We start from the raw sequence: 24,805 nt of genomic DNA, 5'->3' as shown, positions 1-24,805 counted from the left end.
CATAAACTCATTTGCTTTCCCAGTCTGCAGTTTTGCTTCAAGCTAATCTCAGTGGTGGTTGTTTGCCAGCATTGGTGGTCCCATGCTCACCCTCATCTCAGCTCTTTGCCCCTGCTGCTGACCCACACCCCGCTGCATGGGGCACAGAGCTGGGGGCAGCAGCTCAGCTTGCAGCACCTTCTCCCTCCCTTTCCCCTGCAAAACCATGGGGTTTTGGAGATGGGATGAAGCAGGGAACACATCCAGCTGAAAATTGTTGTTTTGCCCTGCTATAATTCAGGTCTGGCTGAAAACTGGTCCTTATGCAGGGGCTGTGTCTCTCGGCTGTGTCTCCATTTGAGCATGAATGAAATGCAGCCTCAGTAAAAATGCTTAGATAGCTAGTGGCTCATCTAAAATGAGAACTTACGAAAACCAACACTTTCCTACTGTAATGGAAAGAAGTAACTGATGCCAGGAGGATGGCATCCTCCCTAGCCTCTCCCTAGAAGTGGAAAATTCTCCATCTGCTCTTTTCCCAAGCTCCACAAAGAAGAAAAGTTGTTGCTCTCTGCTTTTGAGGCCAGAGAATGCCTTGCAAGGAGTTTCTTTACTCCTGGATTCTCTTATCATGCTCAGATCTATATGTTCTTAAACTTAGGGCTGTTTAAAAGGAAGCAAAATTGACTTTTGTTTTCTGCCATAGTAATTGTTACACATTCGGTCTCAGTGCTGTTCCCAGTTTTGTCTTATTCTGTAAAATACTTTGGAACAACGTGCTGTTCTCTCACGACATTTATAATTTTCGTAAATGCACGTTTGTGTATACATATGTATATATGTACGCACATACAGAGGAAGAGCGTATATCTGTGCACACCTAAAATACATAATTATATGAAGTGTGCAGTGACCAGCATAGAGTTTGTATGACAATCTCATTCATTCCATGGCTGGCTTATGTCACTGCTGTGGTACCTCACCCACTGAGCTTGAATGGTCAATGTTTCTTTTGAGCTTGTGTGGCTTCTGCTTCAGTGCAGCTGCTGCTGAGGCATCATATTGCTAAAGCTTTCCCCTTTTGGCAGCTGATACGTTAATTTGAAGGAAATTAATTCCTTCAGGGAAGGAAGTCATGTTTTATCAATTCTTAAGGAGTGTACTTCCAGGCTTTAAAATGGTAAAAATGAACTTGCATCAATAGGAAAGCGTGGCAGTCATTGTGCACTGTTGTTTTGAGATAGAAATCTAATCCTTATTTAGGTACTGAAGAGATAATTTTGTATGATTTTAGGTACACACCTGACTTCATACAAAAGGTCATCCATGATTTCCATGGAACACTCAGATAGGTGTGTACATGGTTTTTGAGCAGTTGACACCTCTACATCTTTCCATGCTTTGGCTTTGATTTTTGTTTCTGTATTTTAAAAATCAAGAACAAAGCCTGTTAATCCACAACTTATATTTTTATAGACTTGATTTTTAAATGGCAGCAAATTTCCATCCTGTAACTTGAACTGAGCTGCAGTGGTAGAAAATAAGGTGTGAAGGTAGAAGCTAGAGCAGGTTGTCTGTAACAGATGTATGTATCATGCATCTTGAGGTTTGTTTACACTGGTTTTGTTTTGGTGCACTTTAGGATCTCATGGAGCTGGTCATCCCTCAGAGACTTTAACGCCACTGATTGCATGGGGTGCTGGAGTGAATTATCCACAGAGGGTTACATCCCAATTCTTTCAAGACAATTTTTTGAAAGGTATGTAAAATGCAAAACTTTGTCCTTCAACCAAAATTTTGCGCCTAATGATTGACCATTACACCTGTTCGGCCTCACTCTGTGGCTTCTTTCCATTCAGGGTAATGTGTCTTGCTTTGTGCAATGTGGGAAGAAAAGATGATGGGGCGTGTATGTGGAGGATGTTGTAAGATCATGTAGGTAATATCAGAGTAATTTTTTGTTTCTATTTGTTGAATTGAGGACTTTCTCTCTTTGGGTACAGAAGACTATACTGTTGTAACTTGGTTCCAAGGGAGGCTTAATTCTTAGTAAGCCTCCTAGAGGTTAAAAGTTACTTGTATGAAATGAAACTTGGCATGCCCTAAGACCCTTTTCTGTCTTAATAGTAGAACCCTGGGAACTTGCCAGGGGCTGTCTTATCTCATTTTAATCCTTGTGGCTCTCATGGAAATCTAAGCAGTCTTTCTCAGTAAAAAGTGTCATGACTCTTCTCTGTTATTTTTCCTTTTGATAATTTACTTAAGGGGAGTAGACATTACTGTATTTTTTTTAACCTATTTAATATTTCAAGTATATAACATAATAAATAGTGGCTTATTGATCTTTTTTTTTCCTGGGGTTCTAACAATTCATGTGATAAACTGCAAGCTCTTTCTTTTATATATGCTCTGTTTTTGCAGCCTGTTGTGTTTCTTAATCTTGAATCTCTTAGGTTATTACTCAGAATCAAGGAGGTAATGTTTTCCTATTTTATTGAACTGTTTGTCAAGCTACATTAGAGAAGAGAAAATGGAGAAATGTCTTTAGCCCTGAGGTTTTAACTTCACCCTGCTCTTGAAGATTCATAGTAGCTAAGGTTTTATAAACATGACTTCTCAGATATAGATCATGCTAGCATTTTGCTTTCTGTGGTCGCTAGCTGGTATAAAATTACATCACTTCTAATAAATTTGAAAGTGGGTTGTAGAACAATGGAAAACAGAGTAAAAATTACTGATTTTGATGCATATTTGTGATAGCTGGTCTGCTAGATTTTTAAGGACACTGAGTATCTTTAAGTGTCGATCTGTAATAGCTGATTTTTACAGCTGTCACAGTTCTTTCTATTCTAAGCCATTTTAGTACAAACCTGATTTGAAGTAATGATGAAAATGGTGAGAGAGCATTTGGAAAGGGTGAGATAAGTATTGAGCTGAATTCCAGGTATGCAATAGAAGATTTTTAGTTGCTACCTGTTAGAAAACGTTTATCCCCTTAAAGGAGGGAATGTCTGTGCCTTGCTGTGTCCCTTGGATAGTCTTGCACTGCTTTTTTTGTTTGTTTTGGGATTTTGTTGTTGTTTTGTTTTGTTTTTTTTTTTTTAAACACCCCCCCCTTCATTTCTTCTGAACTTGCTGTGTAGTTTTCTGTCTGAAAAGCATGGTGCAAGTCTGCTTAGACACTATATTTATGGCTTCTTAATTATTGGGAATAATCTTTCAGTAGTGAGAATATCGTCTAAAAGCTGAGTACTCTCTCTGCAATAGTACACTCGCAGTAGCAGCTCCCAGTAGGCTGTGTGTCTTAAAAATAAAGTGGTTGTTGAAATGGAACTTGGCACCTTTTCAGGTCAATACCGAGAACAGCTCCTGAGCTAAGTTAAAACCTCACAGATATTTTCATAAAGCTGAGCTATGAAAGAAAAGATGCTTGAAAGAAGTCTCCCGAAAAGTTCTCTGGATTTGCCTTTTCTGCTCCTTACAAAATAAAATGAAACTATATAGGAAAGGAGAGCATCCTGAGATTGCTGTATCACTGACATATGTAGGTGTCCAATTTACATTTGACCCGGTGTGTATCAGCATTCCAAGTTCTTGCATGTACTGGCAATGCTTCCTAATTTCCCCAAGTTAAAAGTTCATGGAAACAGCACAGTATTTTTAAAGCTGACAAACTTATGCTGTGTTCAGTGCAGACCAGCTCTAGGCAGCTCAGTGAATTGTCTCTTTTCTCATCATCCCCATCAAGGGTAGCTATTCCCGGAGGCAGTTCCTGCAGTCAAGACTTGGTCTGTCCCATTTGTCACGGAATGAGTGTGCTCCTCGGGTGGCCGGAAGGGCACGCCATTTGCTCTGAGATGAGAGCCCTGTCCTTATCGGTCTCTTCACCTGTGCTTCATCTTCCCTCAGGGCCAGCCACATAACCATCTTAGGCAGGTTCCTGATGGCAAAGCCATATCCTGTGGGCAATGCATAGTGTTGGCTTGACCTTTCTTCAGAAAGGCAAATATTAAGCTGCTCTCTGGCTTCTCAGTGCAGGGCCTGCCAGGTGCTTTGGGGTGCGAACCTGGAGAAGCCAGTAAGCTAAATGCACTGTTTTCTGCAGCAGGAGGGCAGGTGATGAAACTATACAGGAAAGGAGAAGGCCTTCATCTACAGGCCTTCACATTTCAGAGGATGCTTGCCCTGGCTTGCAGCAGCTGAGGGAAATCTGTATATTGCTTCACTAATTTTGCTTGTGTGAGGTTTTTTTTTGTGAGATTTTTATCTTTATGTCATGTAGCTTTGTACTTGGTCTTGTTGTTTTTTAACTGGTACGTTTCTGCTACTTTCCCTGAGCTCTTAGCATGTAACTGCCCAGCAGACTGCAGTAAGAGCTGGACAGGATAAAGAAAAGATCCTATCAAGCAGGTGGAAGACTGTGCTGACTATTTTATGGGAAACCGAGATAGTGAACTGGAATGCTGGAACTGTAAAAGGGGATGGTCAGCGTGCCTTTCATTAGAAAATGTTAGTTAAAGGAGAACAAACTGTGCTATTAGATAACGGAAATATAAGTGAGAATTGATATCTCTAGAAATATAAACCTGTTTGTTTTTCCAAGAAGCAAAAATAAACAAAAACTTGTTCATGCTGTTATAAATTTAACACAGAACTCATGATTAATGCTGATAACACTTCCTGTGTATTGCCGTGGGAATGCCTTGTAACTGTATTTCTCACTGTCATTAAGATACATAGCTGCTGTTTAGAGTGCTCTTTGCACATAAATTACAATGAAGCTGTAATCAGACCCCTGAAAGTAGCTGTGATATAAACTAATTGCTTAAAATTAGTTTTGCACATACTGTGCTCAAAATAGCAATATTTCCCATTTTGAGCAGTTTTCAGCCTAGACTGATGGGGTCTGGCAAGGAGAGGGTCCGCTGAAAGATGAAGATGGGGACAGTCTAGGATTTGAGTCTTTTTGTTGTTTGGAAAATAAATAAGGTAGAACCAGAATTCTGAGCTATGGTTTACCAGTATTCTTTGTGTAGTGTGGATCTAGTGCATTTAAACCTTGGCTTTTTTTTTTTATGAACACTCAGGATGCTTTTAGACAATGTGGCTATATAGAGAACAGACTAAATGAGCTGGCTGCAATTCTGTATTCCTTAATGTCAATTAGAAGATGCATTAACAGAAGACTGTGACCGGCCTGTTTAGCTTTCTGGGTGTACTAAGGGGGCTCTGTCCCTCTTGCTAGTATTAATTGTGGCTCCTCAGTGGGTGGAGGACAACTGCCACTGATTACTGCTGTCTGTACTTGAGACCTGCTTCAGGTAGGTAGCTGACTGCTGAAAACATTTTAAGTACTGTGTCAGTACTGTATCCTATCACTTTTTCCTAACTGCGTATCTTTTTCCCCCCACCCCCCTGTCGTTGCTGTGAGTAGTGGGGCAGTTAACTTGAACATTTGGAAAAGAACACAGATGGGAAAAAGAAACAAACAGCTACACTATTTTGAAATCACTCTCTACCCTCCAAAGAAAACAGACAATTTCTTCCTCATTTCCTAGGAGGCTAATGGAGAGCAGAAAAACACTGTTTTTGAATCAGCTTTTTATATGATGTGCCACAGCTTCAGGGGCTAGCAGTACATTTGGTTTTGTCTATGCTTTCATTGTACTTGTTCTAATTGCTAAATCATTGAACTTTTCCCTTGAGCTTGCTCTTGGCCAGTATTGCATATGGCAATACTGTGAAGTGCCATACTGTGAAGTATGTTTACCACTCTTTACCAGTATATTGGGGACCTTGGCTTAACCTTTTTTAAAACTATTAAAGAGATTTAAGCAGACCTTCTCCTAAACCTTCATTTGAATCTCAGTTGGCACAGAGGTAATATATCACTTTCTGTGCTGTGTTGAAGGAGGGAGGGGAACCTTGGACTTTCTTTAACTGATCTGGGTCATAATTACTGCCTGCAATTTATCCTGATGGATAAAAGAAAACGTGAACTGAAATTGAAGGGTTTTACTCTTTCTGCCTGTTGAGTTCCATCTGTAACCCCTCTTGAGCTAGCATTCTGAAGCCAAATTATAATTTTATTTAGTAACAGCACTACAAAAAATGGCAACAAGACATTACATGTCAACTGAATTATCCCTTTCAAATCTATTTAGATTAACTATTCATGTATTCTGTTATTTCTTGTAGAATGGAAACTGGAGAACTTGAAGAGGCTGGATGTCAATCAGGTATCAAACAAATCTGATTTAGTAGGTCATAAACTTTCTTTACAAATCATGAGTTTTGTGTGATTTAGACCAATGGAAGGAACTTGAATGAGTGATCAAACAGACATAACATTTTCCTGGAATACGTTACGTAATGTTAAATGAAGAGTTGCAGGAACTGCTCTCAGACTAAACATAACATGGAAGAGCTTAAATCATGTATTAACAGATGTGGCAACTATATACAACTTCTCTTCCTGAAGAAGACTTATCGCACCATTTGTAATTGTTTGATCATATGGCATTTTAGAAAGAATGTGGAGTATGGAACAGTATTCCAGATATGTGATGCCAGTTATTTCAAAAGTGCTACAGCATCTAATGCTTTCAGATTCAGTTCCTTCCTCCCTCCTCCCCCCCCAAAAAAAAGCCCCAAACAAAAACCCCCAACCCTTTAGAAATAATTTTTGATACTTTCCTTCTACTTTCTACTTTGAAAGTGTTCTGGAACTGAGGTTACGGTTCCTCCTCTGTGCATCCTGGGAAGGTGCCCAGCTGAACACAGAGCATGGTCTAAGGCTTGTCTTTGTTAGTGAGCAGCTGCTGTGTGCTTTTTACTACACTGTGAAGTTGGCTATGTGCGTGTTCAGTGTGGTTTTCCGATGTTATCTGTTTTGATGTCTGTTTTTTTGTTACTCTTTTCCAGATGCTGCTATCATTATTAAATCAACTTTTGCTATACTTGTGAATTGTATGCTTTTTTTTTTTTTTTTTTTTTTTTTTAAGTAAGGTCTGTGATTAAGCCCCAGCTGTGTGGTAATTTAGACAAATATATAGCATGGTACTGTAAAGGAAGAAAAAAGTGAACTCTTTAACCTTTGATACTGAAGCAGCCAACTTGACTTTTTATCATGAAAATAACATAGCACACATGCATACGCATACACACATGCAGGCACACATGGAAACTCAGGCTCATAGCTTAAAGTTTGGAAAGTTCTGAATCAACAGCTTTCAGTAAAGCTCTGGTGTGAAGCTGGGTGTGAATTTGGTCTCAAGGGTTGCAGGAGTTATGGGAATGTTATTTCAAGACTCTAGAGTGTCACTTTGTTCCTAGTGTAATGGACTTCCCAATGACAGCCTTTTCCAATATTCTATAGTACATGTAGAATTATAGGTAAAAATAGCAAATCAGATTCCTGCTTGATATTACACTACATATGTGTTGTTCTCTACAAATAATAGTTTGGAGTCTGTTTTTGTACAGCAGATTTAAAGCTATAACAGTGCCTTTGATTTTGATATAATTGCTTCAATTTTATAGTGGAGAAAAAAAAAGAATTTCGGTGCATAGTTTTACATTAAGGGAGAATATAAACCTAGTTCAAGTCGATCTTTATACAAGCAAAAAGTAACAGTAGCTTTTCTTTTCTCCCCCCCCCCCCCCCCTTTTTTTTTTTTTTAATGAGAAGTCTTACAGTGGGTAAAGGGACCTCCTTCAGGGTTAAGGGTTGAGTGGACACAGTAGACTTACAGAATCCCTCTGTAAAGAGAAGGTGAATAATTAGCACAGAGGGAAAAAGGATTAACTAGTGCTGTTAAGAACAGTATGCTTTATGTACAGTTTAAAATTATAAATACGGAATTAGTTCTTTCTGGGGTGTAAATAGTAATAAAAAAATGGTATGCTTTTCTGAGTGCAGTGAAGGAGGTATTGAATTTCCATGAATAAATACCGCGGTTTTTTTTATATTTGCTTTTAAACTAAATGTATTTTAAAGCTTTATCAGTGCTAGAGTCTCATATTTTGAATCTAATCTTGTCATGGTGACTACTAGAAACAATAAAGAATATTATGAGGAGGTTTAATACTGTGAAGTTCTAACACGTAATGTCATTTACTTTTCCAAATACAGATACATTAAAATCAAACTTAATTTATTAGCTCTGTAAACTGGAAGTATGTTAAAATGGGGATGCTTCTGTTTGCACAGGCTGACATAGCACCGCTGATGGCTTCTCTTATCGGTATTCCTTTCCCCCAGAATTCTGTGGTAAGAAGTTCAAATGTTTTACCGTATGATAGGAGTCTGCTGCTCTTAGAGGAAGAGGTATCGAGGAGAAGACTTGAGGGTGTAAAAGAGGAAGATTATAGTTTTGGAAAATTTGTTGTAGAGGATGGAGACTGCTTGTAATCTTAACTTTATGTATTTATGCATTTGTTTTCAGATTGGAGAACTCAATCTTCTGATATATCGTATAGAACTTAAAAGTATCAAGTGCCTTTCCAGTTGAATATCTGAAACTTTATGCTCTTAAGCTGTGTAAAAGTTCTGTTAATTTGTAATTAGAGATGGTAAAAATGCAGTCTGGGTCAAATGACATCTGGGTTTTGATCTTGAAAGTTGAGCCTGTAAAGCCAGTTCCTGCAATTCAAATGTTACTTTTTCTTTTTTCCAGTGTGCTGAGTCTTTTAGATGGTATCTTGTACCACTAATTTAGTGAGCAATGAGGTTCCTCACTGAGAGATGACTTTCTGAATTTGCTTCCTGTGTTTTTATGTAGTGCAGAGGTTGTCTAATATAAAACTATTGCTAACTGTCAATAAAATCTTTGATGTGTTTTCATGCTGCTTATTTCACATGAAAAACATCTATTTACAACTTATTGCAAAATATTTTTTTCTGGAAACTTGCACTGGATTCTGTCCCTGTACTTTTACCAGTTGCTGGATGTTTGAACTCACTTAGGAGAAAAGTTTCCTAACATACAGAGAAAGGCAGAAGAATTACTCACTTTCTCACTGTGAGTAATGTGTGTGTCAGGCCCAGGTGGGGTTTGAATGAAACACTTGAGTATTTAGAGAATGAATTCTGATTACTGGTTGGAGTTTGATTATTATATAACATCTTCCACTGTTTGTCTTTTTTGTGTGGCTAAGGGAGTTGGGATATTATGAACTGTCCTTCTGACGTAGAGAAATGATGTGAGAAGACTTTTCAGTTTTAATGGAGTTGCAACAATTACTTTAGTAGTAATTTAAATATTTTTTGTTCATTTCTCCTGCTGTTCAGTTCAATAAATTCATGTTTCTTCATTTAAATCTGAGATGTATGTACCTGTGTGTGTGTGTGTGTGTGTGTGTGTGTGTGTATATATATATATATATATATATATATATGTGTATATATTTTTGCCCCCAGGGAACTCTGCCTCTGGAATATCTAAACAATAGTGCTCATTTCAAAGCGGAGAGCATATTTACAAATGCCGTTCAGATTCTGGAACAGTTTAAGGTAACTAAACACATGGTAAAAAAGAAGAAAAGTATTTCTTTGAGTAATAATTCTTGCTACTCTTTGTAAAATTTTTTTATAGTCGAACAAATTGTATACACCATGCTATAGTTCAAAGAACTAAAATTGAACACAGATAATGGATAATACTGATTGACTAGCTGTGAACCATATGTGAGTGGGTTTGAGAGACTTTAATTATCACCTTTTGGGGTAGAAAACAAGTAGCTACTTTTCTTGATTTTTAGCATAAATGTTGATGTTTATTGCTGTTAATGTGCATCATACCTGCATGCAGTAGGTAGGTAGGCAGGCTGGATTCTGAGTGCTAAGTTCTGTTATCTGAAAATGAAACATTTCCTTTGAAACGATGTTTGGGACATAAAGCCTAAACTCAAGATCAGTAAACAAATAGATCAAAAGGTAATGGGCATCTATCTATTAAAGAAATGCAATTAGTGTCTTAATTAACTTTTAGCTAATGCTTTCGTATCTCTTGATTTGCTCATGTCAGTCTTCTCTTTTTTACTTCATCTGATACTGGATGTTATTATGTTAGGAGAGCACATCTGTGGTCTGAACAGAGCAAAGGTTCTGTTTCACTAGATACTGTTCAGCTGTGCAGTAAGAAACATTCTCAAATCCAAAAATCATAGTTTTGGTAAGACCTAGAAATGCTGGGAGGGCAAACTGTCATCTGCGTCATGCGAGAACTGTTGCCTTGTCACAACATCTGTGTGACCAGGACAGAACAAGGAACTAAGCTTAGATATGCTGCATGAGATAAGCATGGAGGTTAGCACTGTTGGTACCTTCTGTCCCCTGAACACATGAGTTCCCAAATGTAGTTTGTGTGGATACTACATTGGCAGTGTCATTTCCCAAGTCTGTGGTGGAAAGTTTGCAGATAGAGGAAACAACTGGAGTTTGGGCATGGCTTTGAGGAAGCAGTTTATCTAACACTGCTGGTATGCCTAACCTAACCATCAGAGACTGAAGACCTCTGCTTGACCACTGTATTGAAGATGGCTCTTTCTTTTCATTAAACAGGGGTACATTTAAAAAAAAAAAAAAAAAAAAAAAAAAAAAGCAAGTCATCCTTTTGTTAAGTCTTACGTTTTCTAGAAACAAGCTAGCTAAGAAGGAGCATTTTGGAAGGATTGTGTGTGAACTCCTTTGGGTTTCTTTATGGAAGTAGAAGTAGTGCTTAGACATGCCAAGTGGGCTTTTACTTTTGCTGTGATGGGCTGACCTGACCACAGTTTGTACTCCCTGGAGAGGATGTTGTCTTGGATGGATAAGATGACATGCAGATTGCTACTTAAAGCTGTCAGATTCTGGGTTGCAATTTGCTAGAAATTTCTTAGTTATACTTTATGCCAGCAGTCAAAGTGGCACAGAAGGCTTTAAAGATACTTTAAAAAGAGTATTTGAAGAGTCTTGGACAAAGTGATTCCGACTGCATCAAAACCTTTGCTTTTATTCAGGTGCAAGTTAATCAGTCTAGCAGTACTGCTTCAGCACAATAGCAGCAGCATACTAGTTCCTGTCCGGCATAAATAACACCAGTTTAATGTAATCAGATTATCCCTAAGGTCTATTGGCATTTCTAACTATACCTTCCCTTTATTCTGTAAACTGTAGAAGGACTTCTATGAAAAGCGCTGATAGGAGTGAGTTTGGGGGTTACCTTCTTTAGAATGGATTTGGCTTTCCAGAAGCACTGGTGCAGCGCTTGAAGCAGCTACAAATGCAGTATAGCTATTTACAAGAGTGTAACAGGTGTTTCCTGGATGGTATATTGACAGTTCATTAGAAATTGCATATAACAATTTATTTTTTTTTACGCAGGTTAAGATGACTCAGAAAAAAGAAAAAACGTTGTCCTTTCTGTTCACACCATTTAAGTAAGTGCATGTGAAAATTGTATATATTTTTTCTGACTTTGTCTTATTGCTTTGATGTTTGTGAGATGCAACAACAAAGAAATTTGATCTTTTTAGTCTTTTCATTAAGTGAGATTGCTTATCCAACTATGAAATTTTGCATTAGATTGAACTCTTTAAAGTTACGCGGTTAACTTCTATTTGAAAGTTCTAACTGGAAGGAGATCTTTCTAAAAAAGATTTCTAAGATTTTTCTGTTCCTTAATCCTTAACTGAAGACTAAATGTATTATTTGCCTATCCTTTTTGATAATATAGCTGCATATGAACTGTGTGGTAGTTCTCATTGTTTTTTGTTTGTTTGTTTTTAAAGCATGCCTTGGGCAATGTAAGTCCTGATAGGCTTAAGAAATACCCTCCATTCTCACTCTTGTTTATATATAGATAAAAGTTGAACTAAGAAATGTTTCTTCTGTGATTTAAAAACTAGGATGCTAATGAGAAACAAACAAATAAAAGCCCTTGCAGCCAAAAGAGAAGCTCAAAATCTGTAACGTTGTGCTGTCTGGTATTAGTGTTTCCATGGCCATGAAAGGATTTCTAAAATGTTTGTGTATCTGTGAGCTCTCTGTGTTCTAGTGTGTAGACTTACTGACTTGCTCATCCCTCAGTCTTACCCAATTAAAGCTGCATTTTCTTTCTTCTTTTTCCCCTGAAAGGTTTTTGAAAGCTTTCCTATGGGTGCACATGGTAGTCGTCAGTTCTGCTTTGTTTGTGGAGTGCTCCAAAATGCTTTGTCATTGAGAGCAGCTGTTTTCCTTTGGGAAATAAAGCTGATGTTAATTAAGGTCTGTAAATCATAGGAACTGAAAAGTACTTGAATCTTTTCTATGAAGTATATTTAAATGCTAAATAAGATTGCTGTCTTTCTGAGCAGAGATTTACTGTGTTATTTTATACCACTAGCTTTTTCAAAGGGAAAGGTTCAAAATACTTGGTTTCTAAGACCCCAGTCAAGTCTTGGCCACATTATCTTGGCCACATAATGAAATGTTTTACCTAACATTTGATTAAGAATGACAGTTTCATTATCAAAGAAGTGCTTGCTCCATATGGAGCAGAAATGCCATATGGAAAGGTTACTCAGTTATCTTTTTTTGATTCTGTGGGGAAGACTGATAATTTAGTTTTACAGCTCTTGTTTATGTTTTACTATCTTTCTGTCTCCTTTTCCCAAGAAATTTGTTTTGGTAAAATAGGATTTATTTTTATTAAGTTAATGCTAAATTTACTTCTGAAGGAACTAAGTGTTACTGATTGCCTCATAGACTAGTGTTTTCTCTCCTTTTTGTAATGTATTGGATTGTTTTAAGTGAAAATGCCAGAAACATTTATCACCTAAAAAATATGAATAAAACTTGATATGAACATGATGTTACTTTGGTATGGTTGATGCAAAAATACCTCCTTTAGATACTCTTAAATTTTCTAATCAGAGCTTGGATTAATGGTCCTTCTAGGCCAAGTACATGAAACTAAAAGACTGCCTTAGGTGTGCAAATACCTTATCCTTGCAAGTTGTGTGGAGAAAGACTCTGGTTTGTAAAGATGATGATTATCTTCAGCATAGACAAGCAAGTTCTTTTCTAAGCAGGAAAGAACTCATACTGCAGACTGTCATGCATTAATATAAATACTCATCCACAGAGCGCTGTGTTTGGCCAGATGTTAACTAAGTCTTCGCAGTGTTCTTTGACTCTGAAAAGCTGGCCCGCCTCTGGGAAACTACCAACCTACCCTGTCCAGCCACTAGTAGTTTGGATGAAACAGCGGAGCACCAGCTTGTTTTTAAGCAGATGAGTAGTTTCCTAGTGGTCCAGTTTACAGGAATGGAAGGAAAAGCTTGAGACGATTTTAGACATGACCTGCCTACACATCTTTGGGCTGTCCCTCACCTAGAGGCTGCTATGCAGGAGCGGTGAGCACAAGTCTGAGCTTCAGCTGCTGCAGCTGATGATCTGGTATATTAACATAAATTCATCTTCATCAGCTGCCCAAGCTAAATTTGCAGAACTGTGGAGTGGTGATAATCAGGCAAAGGCATATGTCCCCTTCTGCTGGCTTTACTGTGATACTGGAGGTAGGTCAGGCGGTGTATGTGATTTGGGGAGGTTGAGGGTGCACATTTGGAGTTATCACAGCTAGTTTTGTCACTGTTAACTTTCAGATCCCTCGGACTTGCTAGCACATAAGGGCTTTTTGTTTTTGAGCACCTAGTGAGCACCTTTGAAGGACTGATGCCCAAATGGAAGCAGTGTTACTACCTGTGTGATTCACGTTATTGAAAGCCGATAATACAGTACCACTGATACCACAAAAGCAAGCATGAATATGATTTTACATTTTCACCCCCTTCAAAGAAGGAGAAAAAACCTCAAATGAGGTGAAACACTAATTTATATTTCTTCCCTTTTTTTAGTAAGGGTTAAAAGGGTAGAAAACGGTACAATTACTCTGCCTTTTTCAGAACAAGATTTAAAAAGGCAAAACTTTGTGGATAGCTTCTTCCTCTACCTGGAACGAGAGATCTCTTGGTATGCTAACACAAATTTGTGTTAGTTTATGATTGGCCGTGTCTGCTGCTACAGCTAACCACAATTCTGCATTATCTTTCTTCCCGTCATTACTATTCTTCTCATTAAGATAACTTCTACTACTACTATTCCTTGATTTGAGGTTTTTGTACAAAGGAGTTAAATACCTTTCCTTTTTTCTTTTCATCTTTCTGGTGCTTGAAATTTTTAACTTGAAGCTCAGAAGGAGTGTATGCTAGCAAAATACTGTGTTCCTCCCTAGTTTATTGGAGGTTAGTGAAGCATATATCATGTCTGTTAAATGCCTTGGGTCCATCAAGGTTATGCAGAAATAGAAAATGTAAATATTCTGTATTGGAATATTAGAGATTTTACGTATATTTCGTCATCATGATTACTTGGCCAATTCTTACAGGAATGCTTTTGTTCATTTTTGTCTAAAATTAGTTAAAGATGTGCTTAAATGGTGTAACTGATGAAATGATATGAAAGTTTGTGCAACAGAAATGCAGACTGGAGTTACAGAATCTAAAATATCACACTAAGAGGGTTTTTTTTTCAGTGAAGTTGATGTAATTATTATTAAATTTGTGTTTAGGGGTGAAAATATGTTCACAGATCACATATTCTGAGAAAGTATGACTTACCAAAATCCTAAGCTTACTTTTTCAGCCAGAAGTAATATGAAAAAGCTCATTCTAATATTCTCTGGGGAAAATCCTATTTTGCAGATTGAATTTTCAAATATTTTATTTTCCAAGTGACTAGAAAACTGTTCATGAACTTCAGACTTAACAACTAGTCTTTGGGTTGTGTGTTAAATCTATCACACCTGAAATGTTAGCTAGTTCATCTACCTGATGAGCCAGGCAACAGAGAAAAGGTTTATGGTACTGATGCATGAGTCTTCCAATTTCCACAAGGAGTTTATTCTCTAGAGGCAGTATGGGTAGCACAATGGGCAGAGAAAGACAGCAGCAATTTTGAATGTGCCCTTTCTTAGTTGGATCCAATTTGGTCTTTGTGAAATCCAGCAGCCAGGTGTCTCAGGATGGGGAGGATGGGTCTGATCACTGTGTTGTGTGATGGAGGCTTTGGGAATGTCTACTTGGGGGGGTCTGAGGCGGGCTAGAATGGGGGCAGCTCTAGCTGTTTGTAAGGTTATGTCTGGCTGTCAGTAGTGCAGTTTAGACAAAGTCCCTTCATCAAGGAACAGATCTGAATAAGAGCATATTTGGAGGCTACCTGTGAAACCGTTGAGTATACGTTTCAGAAAGTGCTCAGCTGCAAGTGTCTGCTGATTCTGCCAGGCAAGGTGCTCAGCCCTACTCTCAGGGGAACAAATACAGCAGAGCAGTAAAGTGTCCCCTGGCTTGTATGCAAGTTAACTGCAAGGCTGATACTGAATAATTGCTTTGAATATTTATCTGTAATGCCAGCTGGAAACCTGGAGAGATTTACTCTCTTAAATGAGTTTATTCCCCACTCCTTTCTACTCCTTACATTTTTTTTCCGCTATGAAAGGCAAGGTTTCAGAAGTTATTTTCTTTGCAAAATCAGAAGCTTTTCTTATCACAATGCTTTGACCTTTACGTTTAAAAAAGGCAGGCATCAACCACATACTTTGAAGGAGGAGTGAGGGAGGACAAATCTAGATTGCTGACAGGGGAAAATTGATGTCCAAGAAAGTTCATTATATTATTAGCATTCTGACCATTTGATGTACCTTAAGGCAACTGCAGAGCTGGCACAGCTTGCAGAGGAGTATGCCAAGGGACCAGATGCTGCTGTTGAAAAGCAGTCCCACAGCTGGCATCTTTGAGCTGTGAAAATAATCCGGAAAGGAACAGGACTGTTGTAGTGAGGTGACTTGATGGGACATCAATACCATGCTAAAATCCTCTTAACCAATTAATGCAATTTGATTATCCCAGCAGGTGCAAGAGATTTTAAATATTAAGTCACACAAAAGCACAGGAGTGCTTTTTGTGTATGTTTGGTGTATAAATTTTTTTTCAGCGAAAACTGTGCTTCCAGCTGTTAGGGTTCTCATTGGCTCACAATAAGATGGAAGTGGCAATAGTTTAAGAAAAAACATATACAAAAACAGAATATGACCAGCTGGGTTTTAATCACTGCTTGTTTTCCACTAGCAGTGATTTTCGTTGAATATTTTGAACAGTTTATGCCAATAAGAGCTTCTTAGTAGGGAAATAGCTGGAATATATTAGTGTTTAATTTCAAGTTTGTATCTTTTCATATATGAGAAATCTCATAATAGCTTGATGGTGGTTTTCTAAAGTAACTTGATTTTTTTTGATACTGCATGTCAATCATTTCAAGGACTTGCTTATTTTTGTGTGTGTATAGTAAAATTGTATCGCTGTGGTTATATATGTCACTAATTTTTTTCAATGACTGTCCAATGTAAAGGTATTAAATAAGAATGTGCCTCTCCCTCACCATCAAAATACATATCAAAATACAACTCTTCCCTCTCCTCCACCCTCTAGAATGAATTGGGATACAACTGCCATAAATGTTTGCATGGGTTTGATACAAGAAAATAGCAGATCATGTAGACTGAGTCTTTGCATATAGTTACGCATCGTGTTTGTCATGCTGATAGAAAAGAAAAACAGTTTTTCATAATGTGAAGTGTCTTTGAAGGTGTACAGCAACTTCAAAGAAATGTCATATGCACAAATACTTGTTCTTTTTTTTTTTCCTCTGATGACTGAAATTGCAGCACTACATTGTTCCATTCTGTCTGATGTTTTTTGTAACTGAAATAATAGATATTTCTGCAAAACTGACATGTGGGGTAAAGTGGAATGAGTGGTTTTTCCTCCTTCATTGAATGGAGATAGTGTCCCTTAAGGTGTCAGTAAATACAGCGCATCCTTTGAGGCATCCTATTTTTGTTTTATTATTGAAATAAATGGCAATACATATGGTGTTTCTATATGGCATTGCAACAGCAAGCCTTAAGGATTGAAAGAAAGGGTGAAGCTGTTGCAGTAGGGAAGTATATTTCTAACAGTGATAACCCTGTCTCTTGTTTTATAGCAATATATATGCGTGTATGTATATATGTCTGTGCGTGTGTATATATATGTATATATTTTAATAGCATCTCAGTCCATTTGTCTGATGCTTTGTTTCCAGAGGAACCTTCATTTTTCAAAGGCGCTAGTCATTGGGGAGCACATTTCACCCTCCTCCTGGTGTGGTCGAGAATGAGGGACAGCTGCTTCTTTTAATACTGCTAGGGAACCACAGGAAGACAGGAGGACCTTTTTCCACTCAGTTTCCACTCTGTTACGATGTGAGGATCTCAACATCAGCTTGCTTCTGGACCAGCTGGTACAAGCAGGCCAGATGGACACCTTTAGCCTGTTGCTGTCAACGAGCCTGTGTATATACATAAACATAAAGTGGAGTACTGTGTAGGACTATAGGCATAGACGGGCTCAGCTGGAAATGGTAGTATGATATTGATAAAAAGGTTAGGTTGATTGAAAGTTAGATGAATTACCTCTTAGATGGGAGAAAAATTAATGTCTGTGCTATAATGTGTGTGTGTACACCTTGGCAAAAATGTCAGCTTGTGTTTCACTGAATGTGCGATGTCTGAAGTGCTAAGCGAAACACTGATCAGGAGGATGCAATCCTCTTAGAAATCAGGCATCCTGCTGCTCTCGGATTTCAGCAGTGCGCTTGGAAGCTTTTAGTTTTTACATTAAAAGCTTACTGGCAGTGGCTTCTGCACAGAAGGATTGGACTTAATTGGATTTACTGTCAAGTAGGAAATAGGTAAGGCCTTTAGAAGGAAGTAAGAGGCTAATGTACAAGATAAAATATCACAAGTTGCTTGTATTTTTCTATTTTCTTGTATAAATCTCTTTGGTTTTCTCTTGGAAGTTACAGGAGTCTTGTAATGAGGCTGTGTGCAGACAGGTAACAGGGATGAGAAGGGCAAGGGAGGCAGATTGCAGTGAGGTGGCCTCCTTGAACCCGCATTTCTGCAACCGTAGGGGCACCCCTGCAGGTGCTTGCCCAGCCTACCACATGCCACTCTGGATGCATGCTGCAGGTGCAACTGACTGGAAAACAGTAGCTATGGTCTAGGTGTTTGGTGTGTAGGATCATGGAGCAGCAGAGAAACTGTGGCGCATCGCTACATCTCCATAACATTGCAGATCTAGGTGCAACTCAAGGTATCCATCGTATGGTTTGCAGAGGTGAGTGAGGACTTGCTTACAGTGTAAGTAGGACATTACTATTTGGTTAGCATTGGCATGTGTCCTCTATAATACTGAAGTAGAAGAGTTTTTAAAAATGGTGTTTTTCTTTCCCCTCAAGGATCATCCTCTTTTCTGTTAAACTGTTTCCCTTTTCAAGGCTGCTGCATCGTGTCCTTCTGACCCTTTAGGCAAAAACAAAACAAAAAATCCCCCAAACCCCTTGCTTAGATCCCTGCTCCTAGTTTCGCAGTTGTATTTTGAACTGGCCAGAGGGACTGCTTCAGAGCACAGCTTCCTCACTGCTGGCCTCCTGTTGACCACAGCTCTTGGGGGAGTAGTTTGCATGCAAACCCAGCCGTGTGCAGCCCAGCTATTCTAATCTTTTCTTTCTGTTCAGTGAGTTGGCAGCTGGCAGTTAGCTTGTCTGCTCCTTTTTCTCTCATCTTTGCTATCCAAAGGATTTACATAAATATCCTAAGGCACTTTGCTATTGAATACATGAATATGCTGCATCAGGGACAGTAATTTGTGGGAAATTGAAAGAATATTTTAGTTTTTAGGATTTGACAGTCCAGGATTAAGCCATTGTTACTTAGACTGCTTCCTGCACTTTCATTCATGTCCCGCAGTTTCCAACTTTGCGTGCCTGTAGATATGAGTACAAAAGCCTGACGGATTTTTCAAAAAGTCTCAATAAAGATGCTTTTTGGTATCTTTGACCCCTGAAAGTGTATATTTCTTCCCTTCATTCCATTGTTCTTTCAGGAATAAACCTCCCCCCACCAAGAACTTAAAATAGTAGTTTCTTATTACCTTTTTTGTTCATTCTTTGGAGTGCCTGATATGTGCAGTGGTACCTTCTAATGCTGCTTTAAAAAATTTGCAAAGAGAGCTGAGTATCAACTGACAGCTGGACTGGGTGTTTTACACTCAGAAGAGTAACACAGCAATTAGAAATGAAAACCACAAAAACATACTCCTCTTTCAGATGCTACAGGACTGAAAAACTGACAGTGGAATAGTAGGAGAAGGGGGTTGATCAGGCCAGGAAAGGGAATATTGAGGGTTCTTAGCTTTAAGAAGCAACGATAGAGGACTTCAGCCTTTTATTTTAGGCTTATGTGGGATACCTTTCCTTTAAACAAGTACAGACTTACCACCATAATTTTTTTCATTTGTAAACTAGGTCTTTCATTTCTAAATTAGGTACATCTTAAATCTGAATTATGAAAATAAAGTTTCATAAGACTGTCAGTTTTTTCTGAAAGTTCTTTTTAGTAAGAAATTAAAAGGCCATTTAAACAAAGTACCACTGAGTTTACCCACTGAATCATTTAATTTCTGAAATTTTACTCTTTGATCAACACTAAAACATAGGTGAAGGACTGTCTTTGTATCCTACAATGTGTGTGTTCAGTTTCTCTTGGGTAGATTTAGTAAAACAATTCTTTCAGTAGGTGCATTTCCTAACAAGTTGCAATGAGCACATTTTAAAAATGGGAAAATCAGCTTCTGAATGACCAGTCATGTAAAGATGTAATTTGATAAAGCCCATAGAACTGTAATACACTAGCATTTTTTTTTTTCCTGATTGCCTCTAGTAGCATTTTGCACTCTATACTGTACAGTGAGTTCAGCTGCAAGTAAATGTCATGGTTACAGGCTTTGATTTTGAAATATTTATTTGATTCATTTTTTCCATGGTTCACTGAATGAACTCATGACTTTGCATCATTTGCCATTCACTTTCTTGAATGGTACTTTCTTCTGCTCTTGATGGAGGAGTAGAAGGGCTTTATGTTGTGCATTCCATTCTGTGCTTGCCTGTGCACCATACCTTTAAAAGAAAAATGACAAGGTTGTAGTAGTCCGTGATTGCACTAGCATTAATATCAAGTCTCTGCACTCACAGATTGCATGTTGCTATGAATTTGATATGGATCAGGAATAAGCATGCAATCATGTTTCTGCTAAATTAACTGCAGTGTGCAATGCAATATTTGTGCACCACCTGCTGCTTTTTGAGATGCTGTCTGTATTGTATGGCGGGAATGTTTGAAGGCAGCTATCATAGAAGACCATTGCTGAAGTCTGGTGTTGCTCTGGAAAAAGCTTTGGAAATGTGGTGTTCCGTTGCTAGGATATCTGTTACTGATTTCTTCTAGGTTCCAGTCTTCCTAAAAAGAGAGCAAGAATCTGTCTGCCAATCTTTTGACAGAGAAGACTGCTGGAATATTTTGAAGATGACAGTGTAATGCCTCTTTTACTGCTAGTCATTTTGCAGCTAGAGAGTCTATAGCAAAGCAAGTGGGAAAGTCTTCCCTTTGCAGTATTCATGAGAAGCTGACACATACAAAGCCCTAATGGGGGCTTTTTTTTTTGTTTTTTTTTTTTTTTTTTTTTTTAATCCACATGGCCTTCCTCCATCTTGTTGGGGCTGTCAAAGGAAGGTGATGCCTCACCTTCTAGCTTTTTCAGTTTGGGAAGAGTTGTTTTTCTCCTCCAGCCTCTCACTGTAAAAAGATAGAAGATCAAAGTCTGCTGAGCAGCTACTGATGATTTACTACTGTTGCTGCTGGCAGATCTGGGACAGATGCATGTCGTCGCTGTCTTCTGCAAATCTTGCCACTCAGAATTGTAGGATGCCAAGTATTTCCTTCTAAGGAAAAAGATAAAAGGGAGTGATAGGATGTGTGTGTATATGAAATGACAATGATTAGGTATATGGAGTTTGTGCTGAAGAGATTATTGGGTCCTTCTGCAAGAAATTAAAGTCAAGCATGAGGAATTCAGTTTTACATATGGTGTGGAGGGGGGAGCTGGATTGAAGCAGCTTAAATAAATTTGTTTTAAATTGACAGTGAGCTGGGCAAAAAGCTTGGCTTTTTCTCTGTACATCATACCTGCTGCTTTCTGATGCTTCCTTGATGCTCATTATAAAATCTGGAGCTTTATAAATGTTGATTTACTGCAGATCCTAATGGTTTATTTTTAAAATGTATAATTCTGGAAAATTTACTGTACAATAAAATGACTATAAATCATTACCCAAATAACCTGGCATAATAAAATTAACATTCAAGCCATGGTGGATCCAGATGTAGTTGCAGGATGTCTCCTTCTGTTCTAAGATTTTTATTGTGGTTTGCACCTGCACTGCAGTGTGGTACTTGCATTGTGGGGATGGAAACTTCTGTACAGTGGTGATAAAGAGGAATCACTGGCCAGACAGAGGTCCTCTTGAGATTGCTGTGGTAGCCTCACTTCATTGCAGTCTTGTATTAGTTCTGTCAAATAGTGTAGTTTCTATGAAGCATGAATGATTAATTTTGTCAGGTATGCTTATAACAAAGGTAGTGAACATCTTATAAGAGATATTTTACAAGCACTTGCACAATTAGCTCAATTCTTTTGTCATGTAATTAATTATGTTTGTTTGTGGATGAAGCTCTGCTTTCTCTGTTTGGACTAGAAAGCTAATTTTTGATAGCTGTCTTGGAAAACAAAGTTACCCTCTTGTAGTACTACCATCATTTTCTAAGAGAAATGTGATTTTAAGTCTTTATACTCCCAATATGATTGTAAATGCATGTATGTTATCTAGAATACACGTGACCATAGAGCTCTTGGTTTTGGTTATGTTAAACATCTTAGATCTATGCTTTAGAGTATTCAAATGATGCATTTTGCAGGTACTTTTATTCTTAAAGAAAGGGACAGGAGTTAAATCTACTGACTACGTTCCCTTTGTGTGTGTTTGTCAATGGGAGAGCTAACAACTTGTTGGACATTTTGAGTTTTAGAAAAACTATTGTTTTCACTCTTCAGTCTGTTTTGTGTTTGGTAGAACTGGAGTTTGGTGGTGGGTTGCTGGGAAGAGCATACATACCTTAAAGGTTTCCTTAAAGAGTTCAGGACTTTTAAATACTGATCAGTAAATTGTTTTTTAATTGCTATTAATATTAATTGCTCATAGCATGTGTTAGCCTTAAGAATACATTGGTGTACTAGTACTGCCTCTGACATGCTGCATACTCAGGCATAAGGAATTCTAATCAGTTTAAGCTTTTTTCTAGCACTATCTGCTTTGGATTCTGAACCTTTCAAATGGTGGACAGTGATCCTAGGAATAGCTCACGCTTTAACTTCTCACACTTAAATTTGTGTTGTGGTTTTGTTGTTTGGTCATGTTCAAAATCAAAAGCTATAGAAATGTTTCCAGTTTATATTCTGATGTTTTGAAATGTGAGGATTTCAGTATCTCAAACTTTGTTTCTAGATGGTGAAATTCTTACAGCATCTGATAAATTTTGTTCTATTTGCTCTCTTGAACTGAAATCCTACATGTGTTCAAAAAGTTCAAATTGACCATGATGCTTAATCATCCTTGAATAAAGGTGATATTTGTTTACTTCGTTTTGGGTGGTTCCTTACTGTCTGCCTTAAAAGGATAGGTTTCAGCAATTTGCTGCTTTATTTTTCCTTCTCCAGAGCCTGACTATCCTTTAGTGTGTAATATTTTGCTATTATGGAGCTTCTCAATACTGAATGAATATGAATGGAGCGGAGTCCAGTCATTTTTAGCATTGCACTTAATTCTCACTAAATATTCTTTATATATGCTCTTCAGTGCTACTTTAATAATAAGCAGTCTCTGGTGTTGCACATCCCTCAGCACACTGTGTTTTGTGAGTGATTTTGGCACACAAGAATTTCATTTGTAGTTTCCCTGAGTCCAAGTAAGCTCTGTGTAAGAGCCTCACTTGTAGGCACCAATTCAGTTTGCTGGCCTGTAAGGGAAACACTGTTCCGTTGTGTCCAAATGCCCTAGGTTGCCAGAGTCGTCTTCCTCCTCATTCTTCCCACTTTCATGATGTTTTTCCTAGTGACCTGTCACACATCCCTTCTATATGGTTTCAACCTTATGATTATTCTGAGTTTACAGGCCATTTGTTCTGGAACATATTTTTTGCTGAAATAAACAGAAATGTGTAAGTTTAGCAAAGTTTTGAAGATGACTTGGTAGTTTAGTGTGGGAAGTGCAGAAATTCAGTGGAATCAGCTGTCTGTATCCATTTCTCTGTCTTTTTATTTTCTGCTGTCGTATGTTCCTCTAGGCTGAGGTCAGAGTCCCACAGGGTTTCTAGACTCACCTTTTTTGAAGTTCTTGGCTTTTGCTTTCTTATAGATGACTCTTCTGTATGACTCAGCCTTGTCTCTTTGCTCTGTTACATCTAACAAGGGAACTTTTTTTTTTAAATTATTCTCCTGTCTTCTTTGTCAGCTTTAGCAAGTGATCAGAGTCCTCAGCAGATGATAAACTATTTATGGTGAACCATGCCCATCCCTTGTGGAAGGATCTATTCCCTAGGGAAGTATAATCAAAATATTTAATAACCGTTCTTTCTAGACTACTACAAGATGCAAAATTCTCCTCTTGCTCTGTAAGAGTTGCTCCGTATGGAGACAAAAATATCTAAGAAGACAATAAAGCCTTACATTCAAGATGAAACTTACATTTTGATACAGGTACATATGAACAGTCCTTAATTTTTGGTACTATTCAAAAGGTTTGCAAAAACATAATCTGTGGGTTATCCTAAGTTTAGCATCTAGAAGGATAGGCATATGGAAGTAAGATAGTGTGGTACGATATTAGTCAGCTGTTAAAAGTTAACAATGCACTTGCCGAAGGTATCCTCTTTTGACAAAATAATTGTATTCTGTATTTGCTTAAAAGCTCCATTTATTCAGTTACGCTGTACAATGTGCAGAGATCCCAGGAGCTGTCATCTAAGAAGGAATAGGTAAAGGCTGTAACTTTTTCATTAATAACAGAATGATTCACTGAGAATAAAAAGATAATTAAAGGGTTTATAGCCAAATGACTGTATGGAAAGATATAAAGAGAAAGATAAAAATAGGGCTTTTTTTAGCTTATTAAATCTTGGCATTGAATATGACAAGGGTAAAATTGGTAGAAAGTGGTACAGATGTAAAATAATAAAAATGAGACAATGCACATAGGAACATCTTAGACGTATTTGAGTCTTAAAAAAAAAAGCTGCTTATGGATTTTTTTTTAATCCTTACCTAAAAGCTAAGATCCTTTTTTTTTTTTTTTTTTTTTTTTTCCCTCCTATTAATCTTGACATGTGGTGAAAACTCCCATCTTGGTTTGTTTTTTAACTCATTTTCCGTTGCCAGGAAACTTAGCAAAACTTGAGTGATTATGTACTTCTCTAAGGCAGTAGTAGTTTGTCATCTTGAAGAGTTGAGTCATGCAGTATCATCAGCCTTGGTCCATACACACTGCCTATGTGCTTCTCTCTCTTGGCCTGTGAAGTCCTAAGGTTGGCTTTTAGAGGGACATGGCATGAAGGCACAGAATGAACTAATGTTACCTCTGCTACTTTTCAGATCTTTGTTTTCTATAATCTTTTCTCACCACCACCATAGGGCAACTATCACCTTATCTTTCTTTTCTCTCCCTCTTACTTTTCTCTTATTGAGTGTATTGACTTCCTCTCCTCTTTCCCATTTATAGCTGTTGTCTTCAGATTCTCTTCTAGATTTAAGGCAGTGA

The 24,805-nt window shown here is 37.9% G+C and overlaps 1 protein-coding gene across 3 annotated transcripts in view; it reads left to right on the top strand.

The window, feature by feature from the left end:
* Window positions 1–24,805, top strand: part of PIGN (phosphatidylinositol glycan anchor biosynthesis class N) — a 107,789-nt gene that overhangs the window by 35,124 nt on the left and 47,860 nt on the right. For all 3 annotated transcript variants that reach the window (XM_062569843.1, XM_062569844.1, XM_062569842.1), the window contains exons 8-12: window positions 1,622–1,738; window positions 6,178–6,218; window positions 8,192–8,251; window positions 9,401–9,493; window positions 11,345–11,400. In XM_062569843.1, coding sequence (XP_062425827.1) covers window positions 1,622–1,738; window positions 6,178–6,218; window positions 8,192–8,251; window positions 9,401–9,493; window positions 11,345–11,400 — 367 coding nt within the window. The remainder of the gene's footprint in view (window positions 1–1,621; window positions 1,739–6,177; window positions 6,219–8,191; window positions 8,252–9,400; window positions 9,494–11,344; window positions 11,401–24,805) is intronic.

The sequence above is a fragment of the Rhea pennata genome, chromosome 2 (assembly GCF_028389875.1).
Source record: "Rhea pennata isolate bPtePen1 chromosome 2, bPtePen1.pri, whole genome shotgun sequence".
Lineage (NCBI taxonomy): Eukaryota > Metazoa > Chordata > Aves > Rheiformes > Rheidae > Rhea > Rhea pennata.
Note: the sequence above shows the minus strand (reverse complement) of the source record. Positions and strands in the feature narration are given on the sequence as shown.